The 15,059-nt window shown below is 37.0% G+C and overlaps 1 protein-coding gene across 1 annotated transcript; it reads right to left on the reverse strand.

Annotated features, from left to right (window-relative positions):
- Positions 1-1,616: 1,616 nt before the first annotated feature.
- On the reverse strand, positions 1,617-14,921 carry LOC141900483 (A-kinase anchor protein 10, mitochondrial-like). Its single transcript, XM_074787400.1, has 15 exons — positions 14,773-14,921; positions 12,384-12,473; positions 12,153-12,257; positions 10,670-11,233; positions 10,153-10,251; positions 9,892-9,976; positions 9,274-9,397; positions 8,470-8,606; positions 8,059-8,203; positions 7,574-7,688; positions 6,772-6,979; positions 6,112-6,191; positions 5,390-5,433; positions 4,590-4,685; positions 1,617-4,361 (listed from the first exon to the last, which is right to left on the reverse strand). Exons 1-14 carry the CDS (start codon positions 14,798-14,800, stop codon positions 4,590-4,592), a joined length of 1,920 nt encoding a protein of 639 aa, XP_074643501.1. The 5' UTR covers positions 14,801-14,921; the 3' UTR covers positions 1,617-4,361.
- Positions 14,922-15,059: the final 138 nt, after the last annotated feature.

Below are 15,059 nucleotides of genomic sequence, written 5' to 3' on the forward strand. Positions count from 1 at the left end.
ATCGGTGCATATAGGCCTAGTTTGTTGTTATCACGTGCTTGCATCTTATAACTTATTCGTGGAGCATAGCGCCAGGGCATCAGAAAATTCGGTTCGATATATCCCGTAACATTTTCTTATAGAACTTTACAAGGTGAAAAGAAAAATTAGGCGAATAATCTTCGTTGCATCCATATAGGCCTACAGGACATCGAACAACTAGGCCTAAAAATAAAATCTGAATCAATTGGAATATCGGTATTCTTATTCACCACGTTGTGCAAGAAGCGACTGTATGACAAACTGTAAAATATACCACCCTCCCATATACCGCCACCCCCACCTACCGCCAGGGTTTCTCAATGTACATCTCTTATACAAATACATAGTAAAACGCTCCCTATATAGGCCGTAATCTCTGTACCACCAAAATCGTTCCGCGCCATGTGGGCGGTATATCGGGGGTCGACTGTACCTATAATGATAAAATACCTCTAACCAACGACGTACAATCTTGGATAACGCGCTCATCTATGTCCAATCCGTAGCCGAAGCCAGCCATGGTTTTGAGGGGCTCGGTTTTCATGGGTGGAACATTTCTAAAAAAGTGGAATTTTAATATCCTGGGAATTCTGAAGCATATGTTTCTATTTATCACAGGGAATCTGGCAAGCGATCTCAAAATGGTTACTTTTCAATAGTTGACTTATGATGGAAACAATGTGTTTTGAGAGTAGCTGTTCCGGAGTTACTTGCAAAAAGTCACTGTTTACAAACGAGTGGTTTTACAGTGGACTCCTACTGAGGAAACGGAAAACATGTTTTCGAGCGTTTCCCTGTGTAGTGTGCGTTTACGGGAAACACAGAGTCGAGAACAACGTTTCTTCCGAGATCAAACATGTTTATTTCTGTGTTTCAGCGTTTCTTCCCAATGTAAAATGGCTAATGAAAACGAAAACGTCTTAATTACTTAGCAATATGACATATCTTTATTATCTTAATATAAATGTTATGTACATTAAATCATATTTTCATACAATGTACAATAATATCTTATTCTATACACATTTATCACTCAAGACATATTTACACGTATATATATATATATATATATATATATATATATATATATATATATATATATATATATATATATATATATATATATATATATATATATATATATATATATATATATATATATATATATATATATATATATATATATATATATATATATATATATATATATATATATATATATATATATATATATATATATATATATATATATATATATATATATATATATATATATATATATATATATATATATATATATATATATATATATATATATATATATATATATATATATATATATATATATATATATATATATATATATATATATATATATATATATATATATATATATATATATATATATATATATATATATATATATATATATATATATATATATATATATATATATATATATATATATATATATATATATATATATATATATATATATATATATATATATATATATATATATATATATATATATATATATATATATATATATATATATATATATATATATATATATATATCACTAAATAGCCGGCATCGACATTCCAAAACTAGGAAAAACTAATGCCTTTTAATGGCTGAGGGCTGTAGCACAAACATTTTAGTTTATAATAATTTCTTGAAAACAGCTTCATTTCTTTAACCATCAGTGATTCAATTGCTAATTCAAAAGCTTGTGAACATTATAGGCCAGTACCAAACACAGCATTTAGTCTTTTTCTCACAATTTTAGTTTCTTATCCATGAAACTGATTCGTACGCGTTTCTATCATGATTTGTCGATGTAAATCTCTACTGCAACAACATCACTAATCCTGACTAATTAAGGTATTCCTTAGAATGGTTATTCCTAAGTCTTTTAATCTGTAAATTGCTTAGAACGACGGGCTTCCCATGGCTGCAGAGGCAAGATGGCCGTCGAAAGTAGATAGATCATCACACTTCGCGCGTTCAATCAAAATATATTCGTTCTCTACGCAGGGGCGTCACTAGGATAACCATTGGTGAAACGCTAGATCCCTGTTGTGACGATATATTGAGAATCCCACATTGATATAATGAGAAAGATGAAGTTGGAAAAGTTTCTTTTCAGCTAATAATTCATTGATTCGACGTTTCGACTATAACCTGATAGTCGTCTTCAGGAATGACCTGAAGTTTCCATTCCTGAAGATGAAGTAGGTTATAGCCGAAACGTCGAATTAATTAATTATCAGCTTTAAGGAAACTTTTCGGACTTCACCTTTCTCATAATATCAATGTGGGATTCTCTATATAGCGCCACATTAGGACTTTTAGAGGGGGGGGGGTCGGAACCAATACAAGACCCCCGCTCTGGTGACGCCCGCGCTTCATCCAGCTGCCATACGGTATAAACAATTGTATCACAATTTCCACTCAAGAAAACGCAATATATATCACATGATAATGATTCTATGGGCAGAGTAGGGTACCCAGCCGCTTACACATCCTAAACAATCCGAAAACGTACGCGTAATTCAGCCCTTCAAAACAATTAATCGTGGATAATGTAGAGAGAATCCCACAATAATAATGAAAAACAGTTGCGAAAATATAAATGGAGCTAGTAAATCATTCAACGTTTCATTTTCGGATTGTTTTCATTATTATCATTGTGGGATTCTCTTCATTATCGTCTCAACACGGATATAGTGTTATATCAAATATGATACTTAATCGTGGAATTGCTTTAGATTAACTTTATCGACAAAATCTATATGAAAATATCTTAGTTCATTTGATAATGGTTTACACATTTCATTTATCGATGTAGATATTATATTCAAGACTAGATACATTAGTTAATTTCTTATTCTTTCTAACAAAACTAATACAAATTTTGAGATAGATTTAATCCTTTGATTGTAATTGTGGCCCAGACACGTGTGCTAGGGAAACAATCCCATTGCGCAGTCATGATTCAAGTCTGAAAGTGGCCTTAAATTTCAAGACTGGTCTTCAGTTGTTAGCTCGGTAATAGAACCAAGATGGTCTTAAATCTAAGAATTGACAGTGCAACTGGCCCCGGTAGCCTAATAGTATAAATAAGTTAATTGACTTAAGTGCTAATCATTGCGAATGAATTTTACTACAAGTTTCTGATTAAATTGTGATGAAAAATTCAATGATTCAAATCAATATAACACAGCTATTTCATTTCACATATTATGCTATCTACTCGTGGTACACGTAATACGGTGTATATAAATTTCGATAATGGAAATTATGCTGGCAATAAAGTATCGGTAATGGAGAGGTTAATTAATTAGCGGCGTCTCAAGATTCAGGGCTTACGAAGTACCACCGTACTTTTGTGTGGTGTCGAGTTTGCCAGAATGTCACCTAGCCTTCTGGGTCCAGTTCCACAGTTCTGAGTTAAGATTTGACCCTGGGTTAAAACATTGAAAATGAACTAACTTTAACTCAGAGTTAACTCTAACTCACAACTGTGGAACTGGGTCCAGGAGGCACAATTTGTTGTTCCACACAAGTTCAACACTCATTGCCACTGTTCTATGAACTTTTTTTTAGTGAACTTTCTATTCACTAAGCTCATTATCTAATATCCGTTTATACGTTAAATGTACCGGTAATTAATTAGCGGCGTCTCAAGATTCAGGGCTTACGAAGTACCACCGTACTTTTGTGTGGTGTCGAGTTTGCCAGAATGTCACCTAGCCTTCTGGGTCCAGTTCCACAGTTCTGAGTTAAGATTTGACCCTGGGTTAAAACATTGAAAATGAACTAACTTTAACTCAGAGTTAACTCTAACTCACAACTGTGGAACTGGGTCCAGGAGGCACAATTTGTTGTTCCACACAAGTTCAACACTCATTGCCACTGTTCTATGAACTTTTTTTTAGTGAACTTTCTATTCACTAAGCTCATTATCTAATATCCGTTTATACGTTAAATGTACCGGTAATTAACTGATATAAAATATATCGCGATGCATAATCTGAAGAACATTCACAACTGGGAATGATTATTTGACACGTGAAATTCTCCTGGAGCCAGTTGCTAAAACATAAGCTCGAGTTAACCAATGGATAGTGAAAAGTTCATTGTTACTATGGTATCTATCCACCAGTTATCTTTAACCAACGTTTGAGCAACTGGCCGCTGGTGTATAGTGAGTGCTGTTGCTGCTGCTTTTCATTTCTACGAGACATTACATACACTATATCGGAATCAAAGAGTTCATATCAACGGATCGCTTTAGATCTGAGGTTCCTGGTGCTTTTCGTGTTGTCATTTGGCTAAAAAGAAAAGCATATTGTAGTCAACAGAATGAGTAATTTTTGTTTACGATGCTTTGGCTAAATATATAGTTCGAGGAGCCATAACAAAGCAATCCAGTGCCGGTACTAGTCATGTTCTAGGGCAAGACTCTAAGACAATTAATTACTTGGTATGCTCATTTCCTCCACTTAACCCAAGACTAAGTAGGAACCCTTTTCCGCATTCAAAGAAAGTATTACCAATACCTAGGAATCTTCATCGCCCTCGTATGATTGACTTGAAACACTGGTCACATCACGTACTATCATCTGAGCAATTTGCCACGCCATGTCTTCTTGAGCCTGTTCAGAAATTCAAAAACAGAAATACCATGATTATACCATTGTTACTACCCCAGATAAACTTCGACTGAAAATGTCTTTCTATTACAGTCAAGTCCACTTAATTCGTAGCTCATTAATTTGTATATTCATTTAATTCTTCATTCCTTTGAAATTAGTTCACTCTCCTAATGAAAATGAAATTTTATTAGTAAAGAATTATACGTATTTTCGAGTAGTAAAAAACATGAATACATTCGATTGCAGGTATAATCTAGCACTAATTTTAGGTGGGAATTCATCACTTGCCAGGTAAGCATGCCTCAAATAATCATGTTCTTAATTTGATAAAATGAAACATTCACACATTTCCTATTTCACCTAATGCTATGCAAAATGATATGAACTTGACTGTATTTCCAGCTACACACAGGGCAGACACATCAGGACTATGAAATCTGTGGGCGAGCAACAAATTTCCAAAAAGCTAATAGAGCAACAAGTTAGCAGCTGTTTGGCGAAGCTTCACATGTCATGGCGCATGTGATGAACTAATCAAATTTCCTATTGCATATTCGCCTGACAGTAGAAATCAATAACTAACTGAAACACGATTTCTGAATATCTCCGGTGAGCCCCAGTCAACTAGGATGGGACAGAGATACTAAGTCAGAAGTGAAGCGCATTTAAATGAGTAAAATAATAATCATAACAATACGATGTACCTTTTCTTTATCTTTCTTCTTTTTGTTCGAAAATAAGCCATTCGCTAGAAGGGAAAGGTTCAAACAAAAATACAAATCACAATCGGCAAAGTTTGAAATAAATAGGGTAAATGAATATAAGTAAATGTAGGATTTCTTGCCTCTATTTTATATGGATTATGATATCTAACCTAATACTACACTTTCTTATAATTAGTGACATCATTCTAGTTCTCAATGAATTCAATAATTCAAATACAATACAATTTTCAAATATACAATAGCTTAATCTATAATACGCTTAATCTGGGATCGATTTAATCAAGATTCTTGATCTGATACAGATATCTATCAGGGTTCCACAATATACACAAATGTATGTAAAATATGATATTTAATCTGAATTTCTCAACCGTATTAATTCATTTATCAATACCAATATCTATAAATACATATGAATTGGTATCTCTTACATTCTAGGCCAGATGACAGAAGATTTATCTAAGCTTTAGATGATGATTTAATGATCAATCAAAAGTTTTAATTGTTGGCTTTATTTGAAAATTTTAAGTAAGCAACAGCATCAACTGAGCCTATCTTCGATGCAGTAAAACCAATTAGTTAAACTGGGCTCCAAAAACGAAACAAACTGGTATTCAATAATCGCATATGAACATTCGAACACTTTTTCTTCATTTTTGCACAATTGAAATAACGTATAATTCATAGAGATATATGCGCACCTTTTTTGTCATGGTCTGGTTCATGATCGAATTCTGAAGTAAACTGCCCGTACTGGTCGACTTTACCCAGCGTTATTTTCCTATTAAAGAAAAAATTAGTTCGAACTTGTCAGTTTTTCATTTATTACGATCAAAATCCTAAGGCCAGGTTTCCGAATACTAGGGGTCCAGGGAAACCAAGCCCACTTGAATGAAAAGTGCTCTAAAATACTCGACAATCTGACAATTTCAATATTCAACACCCCTGATATGAACATTCATATACAAATGACCTTGAAACTTGCCACAATCACAGCACATATCGTATGCTACATCTAAGCGATGATTGTGATTAAAAAAACGCATAGATTTCTATATGGAATACTACATAATTTCACCATTCAACGCCCCCTGGTGAATGTATGCAGAAGCCAATGACCATCAAAATCACTATAATCATAGAAAGCATTATAATCTACAACTTTGCTATTAATGTGATCATAAAATATAAAACCCCATTCAAAGAGGATTTTTTGGCAATCCGTCAATAGAGTAAATTCATTAAAAATCGATGGTTTCGTTCAGCTGCCCATCTGTGGCTGGTCCTATAATTCAACCACAATATCAGGTGTACTACCAAAGCTGATTCGTACGCCTTGCTTCGAAATGTTCGATTCTTACCCTGAATTCTCTCGTTCCCACAATGTATCTGGATTGAAGCATCTGGTATCGATGCGTAGGTCGTACGTAAGTCGTTTCAAAACTTTACGAATTTGCGCCTGATTGCTATCGGTACCGGCTAGTAGAGTATTCCAGTAGCTTACCGGCTCAATGTTACCGCTCGTGTTGCTCTGAGCTCCGACGCTGACCTCCGAGCTGGCGTCACTACCTGAAACATAGAAAACGACGAGCATTGTTTTTACCCAGCCTTCATCGCATCAATCTGTGACAAATCATCCGGCACAGCAAGATATCTTGAATTTCACAGGGTGGGTCTATAGACTGGTGCTAACTTAAACCCGGAGACTAATCGAATTGACTTTAAATTGAGTTGACCTTTGGGCAAAAGATAACACCACCCTAGGAGACCAGCTCCTTGGTCAGCCACCATTTCCACTTTCAGATATCTTGTAGCTTATTATTCTTCTTCATTGGTGGGTAGTTCCTATTTTGGCAATGACCAGAAATTACTGGCCTATATCATTTAGTTTAATCATGTTTGTCATTTTTTTTAAACAATGGTTTACTATGCGCCAAATACGAGAAAACTCATAATTCCATAATTCTTTTCTCTAAAAATATTGAGATTTTCAATTATCAAGTAAGAAATTAATTTGTTTGCTAAAGTTCAAGTTGGTCATTTCAGACTAATCTAGATTTGCAAGATACATAAGGTAGTAGGACTAAAATGAGTTTAGCCTGCTATCGAGTATTGAAGCGGAATCTATTTCATTTATCAACGCCTACACCGGATGCGACTTACCACGTCTCTTCTGCAATAACGGAGTAGAAGCCACGTCTTTCGATTGTACGGTCAATATCAGTTCGTTTAAGTACTTATAAAACAGTTCACTTCGCAGGTACGTTTTGAAGTAATGCTGAAAAACGTGAAGACGAAATCAAATGATAATCTAGCTGAAATCATATTTCGCATGAATAGATACTTTGATGAACTTTTCAGTCAGTGTTCAAAATATTTCATCAACGAACTTCCAGACAATGTAAAACACAGTCGAACTCGCTGAAAGTTTGGTCATTGGATAAATCATCACATAAAGTAAGTCATCCCTTTTGAATCCAAATTTGTATTTCAAATTCAGTATTTCAAATTCTATTCACTAAGTGAAGGACGTCATTTGGAATCACCGTAATGACTACCGTGAGAAAGAGTTTGATGACAGTAAAAGGCTTAACGGTACGAATTCATTGGAATTTGCGATACTTCACTTAGTTTTATGATCAACTTACCTTGTCTATATGACGAAGGACGATATTTTTTGCGACGTCGAAACAATCGGGCAGAGGTCCGCCGTCGCGACAAATATTAGATTCGATCTCGAAACGGGTTGAATCGTTCACACCGAGCGGCGTTGATGCTTGTAACGAAAAATACCTACGGAAACAAGCGATACATCAGCGTTAGAAATCCATACAGTAGACTCCGCTTGTAAGTAGTTGAGATAGATTTCCAGTCTTGATGAACATCATTGAGAAACCCACGATATCAATTCAAACAACTGTTGTTTTTTTTTCTTCATGGAATCCTTCCACCCATCTTCAGTTCATTTGAGAAATATTCATTTACAAATAAACTCTGAAGATGGGCGGCGTTATAAGGAACTTTTGACTGCAGTGTATGTATGTAGAATTAGTACATACTTATCATAAACAATCATGGCATCGTCCTGAGCTTGAATTCCGTCGTAGTTTCCTTGTAACGACAGTAGATGTTGTTGAAAATTGTCGACAGCCATCAGAAATTCCAGCAACGCCATAGCACCTTCAACTTCCATAAACTACAAGAAAGAGTCACAGTTATAGTTAAAATACTCATGCATCAAATGAAAACAGCACAATTTCTAAGTAGAATATTTTATTCTCCACGTTTAAAATTTCAGCACATTAGACTGGGTTTGTCATTAACCCCTTAAAGGTTTCGGGCATATGTTTAGGTCTAATACAGCCATTCTCTAAGGGTTTTGGATGTATATATACGTTCGTGTCAACACCCATTGCCCGAGGGTTTTGAACATATTCATACGTCCTCGTTTTTTCATTTGCCTGACATCCGATAGACATCGCTAGGGTCTTCATTCAAAACAACTACGGCCGCTCCTTGTAAGGCAGAATTTTTACAAGTGAAGAATAGGACATTTGTGCGATTAATCTAAACCCTGGGAAAATGGAATCCAGAAACAATTGAAATCTTTACCCCTTTCAGTGCTGACTAATTTATACCCTAAAGTGCTGGAGAAAATTTTTGGAAATTCCACCCCAGTGTGTTGTGTAATAGGCACTGCTTAAGTCCGTCTACTGCTAGTATTGCTAGTTACTAAACGATTCATTATGTTTAACCGGTTTTGCCATCTTCCAAATACAGATAAAATCTAATCATTATCAGTAAGGGATCAGACGTCAACTTAGACGGAGAACTGTGGAGGGGAAACTCACATGCGTACATACCTCCATGAAATAAAACATAGCAGCATCGTTATAAAGTACATCAGCCAGATACACAGTTCCACTAGTTAGCACATCGATTTGATATTTACAATGATATTCTGATTCCATGTATTCTGGATAATAACTGAAACAGATAAATCGCGATCAGCAAAAATTCATACTAGTCTCCGCCACCGGGTAAGGCTACTTTAAAAATCAAAAGTCAAAGTCGCGACTTAAGCCCAGAGAAGACAAATCTTAAAAGAAAAGGAATGATTACTATACTGGTCTTAAGTTGTCAGATTGGCTATAAAATAGAACTAAGATCAGCTTAAATTGGTCTTAAATCTAAGCTGTGATTATGACCCCTTGGTGTAAGGCTTGTATTTGAGTCTAACTTCTTCAATAAGTATTTTCAGTCGCGACCAGGGGCTGGTTGCTCAGTCTTTGACCTCAGTCCAAAAGTGGTCTTAAATCTTAAAACTGGCCTAAGTTGTTAAATTGGCTATACAACGAAGTCAGTCTTAGACTTTTCTTAAGTCAAAGCCATGACTAAGCAACTGGCCCCTCAATTTTTGATAGCAAACTACATTTTGTATAACTTTTCGGTGGCCATTTTAATGGAGGTATAATACATACTTTTTGTCCATGATATCCAGCACAACGTTTTGACAGTCGACAAAACTGTGGGGATCAACTTGACCATCTTCTCGGCATATTTTACCTACCAGAGAACATAATTCCTTTACACAACACACGAAGGCTTGACACATTAAAAAAACGAATACCAATGGCCCCTTGATTTTTGAATTCCGGTATTCGAACAATTAAATTTACATGATTTATTTGTCAAATTCAAGTACGCTCCATTGATCGTCGAAAACACTTAGGCATACGTACTTATGGTTGCATTCCTTAATTCCTCTGATATGTCAATAGGATGTGTGGCATCCAGGGATATATATTTCGAGTAGATTGCTATGGCATCGTGTTCTATACCTAGATAAGAGACAAAGCAACTGAATTATAATTGACTTCCTAATTCTCAGTGGCGTTAGTACTGATAAAACTAAGACGGCTACTGATGTATTTAAGTACTGATTTTGCCCAACAACAATGGGCATAATAAATGAGCAATCTTGATTCCAGTAGGGCCAATTTTTGGTCTGCAGATACGTCTATGGCAGATACACAAACCAAATATCAAGATCATACATCAAAGCTCATTGAAAAATTTCAAAAGAAACTTAATTCTGTATACAGACAGATGTACAGATGGATGACGGGCCAGAAGTGAATGCAATAGCCCTGTGGAACTAAATTCTCTGGTGGGCTAAAAAGGGCGACCTCAAAGGCAAAACAGGAGGAACCACCATGTAGATCTTTCTCTACGTGAGGCGTACGAGAATTTACAAACCTTTCCGTAATTTTTCGCCGAGATGATCCTCATTTTCTATATCGAGGTGAATGGTTCCCGTTGTCATCCCCGTTTCATTTTCGCTACTGGGGGATCTCACCGAAATTTCTTCCGCCTCGTCGATGACGAAGTCGGCCGACGGTCGGTGATGGCAATTCGCCAGAATAACGTTCGTATTATTGCACAACACGGCGGCAGCGGCCCGCTCGTTAGTCCTCGGTTCGACGCCGACACCGCTGCTGATAATATTATCCGGCGGCGGACTATCTGATTTGATCGCGGCGGTTTCGATCATTGTCTCAGCAGGCGACGGTTCGGTCGTCGTACCCTGTAACGAACTCTTGCTCATCGAGTGCAAGGAATGTGACCGTATACGGCTCCACGTCGACGCCTGAAAGCTCTCCGACTCGAGCCAGAATTTGATTAGATGCGGCGATTTCTTCGCGTCCATGAACTGTATGAAGTACGGCAACGCGTCTTTGTCATTCAGCATTTCGCCAAATGCTTTTGACAGTCTAGATTTAGTCCGTAATGCACTTTCCGGTATGTCCACTGAATTGAGAGCTGAAGAAATGAACGAAAACATCGATTTTACCGATTAACGTAGGTTGGCCTTTTCTGTAGAATGTATCTGGTATATGCGGTAGGCCGTGGTCAGCCAAGTCTTATTGGGGACTACTTTGGCTTATTTTTGTTCATATAGTGTATTTTTAGCCTAAGAGCATCTCTGAATTTCTTATGTGCTATGGAAGAAATTATGAGCATAGAATAGTTTGAGATCTTGTGAGCTACCTCATGGATAGGAACAACGTGCTAATAAATGATATTACATATTCATACTGCACATCTAAATTTCTACATTCAAAAGTTAATTTACAGAAATCCAGCAAAATATAAAAGCGATTCGGAAATTCTAAGGAAACTAGCCACAGGCGACAATGGTTCTCGGGCTTGAATCTGGTAATTCCCATGCATTAGTTCCCATTTCATCTGGGATAGGTCTATGTTGTATCTAGGGCTAATGGCTAATTTTGTCAAGACAACTTTTTGAATTTCGAACTCGTTCCTTAGTTATGAGGTCAGTCATCTTCACGGTCGTGTCGCTGAAAAGTTTTAAGTTCCAAGTTCTACTACTAGGTGGCGCACTGGGCCTATTTCTGGCATTGCATGACAAGATCCCCAAACTAATATTGTACCAAAGCTTCATCAAGATTGATCCACTATTAATGAAGCTAAGTCGCTGTAAGACAGAGACCCAGACACACATACAGACAGACACAATGAAAATAAGGGTCTCGTAACAGAAACCAGAGAATCAATTGTGGAGCCATGTGATTTCATTTTCTCAAAGAGAGATAATGACACGTATTATTGCGAACAAGGCTGCTACTGATTTATGGATAAGAGTCTAAACCAGGGTCATCAAAGGCAAGGTCAAAAAACAAAATTATCACTTTCGACTATCGGAAACCACGATGCTCACCTAGGTCACCAGTATCGAAATCTTGTAAACTCGCTGAACGCCCGAGTAAATGCTTGCTTTTATTCTCCCAGCTTGAATTGGGCTTCAAAACATCGGAAGGTTCGCCTGATAAGACATCATCGAATAAAACTTTATATACAGAATAATCTTCATTCAAAAATTAATGTATGATGTAGATATTATACAATTCATGAATATATTGTTTCAAAGTCAAAAATAAATTCTTCGTACCCATGTCTCCATTTGTAAGATCAGTCGGGCTAGGCGAAGGTGGGAATCTTCCTGATGTTGAATCTGGCGACTTTTTCTTGGACGACTTGCCTAGAAATAAATGAAGTATTATACCTACCGGTAGGCATCTATACGCTGAATATTGAATCAAGCTATTGTCTTAAACATTGGCTCAAAGCGCCATCATTTGTGCAAGAATTATGGTTATTTAGGTTAAACAAAAATGATACATTGTTTCTCCACAGCAGCCGCCGGATAATTTTTGCAAAATATGACAAAATTTGTAATCAGTTCATTTCTATAGCTGCAGGGTCTGTTATCGTAAAATTGATCTCAATTTTAGAAATAGTAATGTACAGGGTAGATAGGTGGCCGGCTGGGTTAAGTTTTAAGCTCAGCAGAGCGGAGAAACAAGGTATCAATTTTCTCTAGCCTTACTTCATTCCAACAGATGGACCTAAAGCTGAAATCTGCATGAATCTATCATGCTCATGAATGAAAAAATTAGAATCTTAAAGGATTTTGGAAATAGGGTATTTATATATCTAGCCTGTATTCCGGATAGTTAACATGATGTAAAAATTATTTGTTTCCATTAAAAGTGAAGTTTTTTGTAAGCTTCAAGACATTGAAGGTTTGGACTGGAATGACTTTCAGTTCACTGACTTTAGCAGAAGAGTAGAAATCTCCCGAATTTTAAAGACCAGGAAAACTATTTTAAAATATTTCTGACTTTCCATGATTTTCAATGATCATGGAAACCCAGTGGTCACAGGGGCCTGATGCAACTTTAATTTCCCCAACTAGGCTATGCATATAGAGATTGCATGGGCTAGGTTTGAAGGCCTTGCCTACAAGCTTTATGTGAAAACTATTTAATTGCTTACCAACTCCTCGTTCTTGGGAGATATTTGCTCATGTGGGATACTGGGATGGGAGTAACTATAGTTGCATCTGGCCCCTGATATTGTTAAGTTAAGTCTACAGGTGTGATTGATGTTTTTTTATTAGGGTCTAGTTTTATTGAGGCTAACTAGAGGCTAGTACAACGAATATGAATATGAGGGTATTATTTGCATGCTGATGTTATGATTGATAATATCATTAGAAGACCAGGAGCGAGTAACTGAACAACATTGTAGTGTTGAACCGCCCCCAAAAATCTGTCTGTAATTTTCAAATCGATTTGTTTTGATTGTATTTTTCGCTCGTCGGCCTCACAGGGGCTCGTTACGATAGCTGGGGGTCCAAAATCAAAGATTTGACCCAGTATCCTAGGTACCACCTATAAAAAAAGAAAAGGGAGCTAACATTTTGACATACAAGAATTGACCTTCTCATTTCAATCGCTCATAACTTCGTAACCCATCGACCGATTCGCTCGAAATTGGTTTCGTTTCATTCCTAAGAGGTTACTTTTTCGTTTGAGATCTTCCGCGACAAAATCGGATAAGAGACACCCGAGAAATCACGACTCAAATCCGAAAAAACGAGTCAAAATAGCCAAAGCCGGAATTACTAGGACGTCTCGGAGTAGTCGATTCCCGACGAAAAACGATGAGTTGACGCGGTTCCCGGACGTTAATCTTCACATATCATACATCGCTGGAAAGCTTATGAACTGACCTTATTGAAAAATGCGTTTATTTGATAATCCGTTCCGAAACCGGCGACAAGCGAGGTGATAATACGCACCGAACCGATAAATACGCACTTTAAGCGTCACTGAACCGCCATTGAGGGTGTGACGTCACGGGCTCTGAGGATTGATAAATTCGCGATACGTGATTGGTCGACTGAATATGTCAATTATCTAGCGTTGCATGCTGGGATTTCTCATGACGTCACGCAGTTAATGGCGGCCGGAATACACTTGGAAATCGTATTTATCGCATCAATCTGGATTATCAGCTCGCCAGTCGCGGGTATCGGAACGGATTATCAAATAAACGCGTCTTTCAATAAGGTCAGTTCATAAGCTTTCCAGCGATGTATGATATGTGAAGATTAACGTCCGGGAACCGCGTCAAATCATCGTTTTTCGTCGGAAATTGAGCACTTCAAGCCGTCCTAGTAATTCCGGCTTTGGATATTTTGACCCGTTTTTTCGGATTTGAGTCGTGATTTCTCGGGCGTCTCCGGTCCGATTTCATCGGGGAAGGTCTCAAACGAAAAAGGCACCTCTTGGGAATGAAACGAATCTAATTTCGTGTAAATCGGTCGATCGGTTACGAAGTTATGAGGGGTTGAAATGAGAAGGTCAATTCTTGTATGTCAAAATGTTAGCTCCCTTTTCTTTTTTTATAGGTGGTACCTAGGATACTGGGTCAAATCTATGATTTTGGACCCCCAGCTATCGTAACGAGCCCCTGTGGTCGGCCTCACTCACCACCAAATTTCTTCCGGAAAAACGACATATTTGTGCAGAATATACGATTACGGTAGCTGTCATGACATTAGGACGGTCAACTCGAGCGAATAAAGCGCCTGAGACATCGAAAACTTGCTATAATTTTCGGCAGAAAATCCATAACTTCGTCTATTCTGTAGAATACAAACGCGGAAGTACGAGCATCACGGGCAAAGTTGCCTCGGACAAACTATTTTCCGAAAGAAACTGGTTGAATATCGAATGAAGAACCATCATTACCAATCCTTTCGCCAGTAATAGTGCCA

This window comes from Tubulanus polymorphus, chromosome 2 (assembly GCF_964204645.1).
Source record: "Tubulanus polymorphus chromosome 2, tnTubPoly1.2, whole genome shotgun sequence".
NCBI classification, from domain to species: domain Eukaryota; kingdom Metazoa; phylum Nemertea; class Palaeonemertea; order Tubulaniformes; family Tubulanidae; genus Tubulanus; species Tubulanus polymorphus.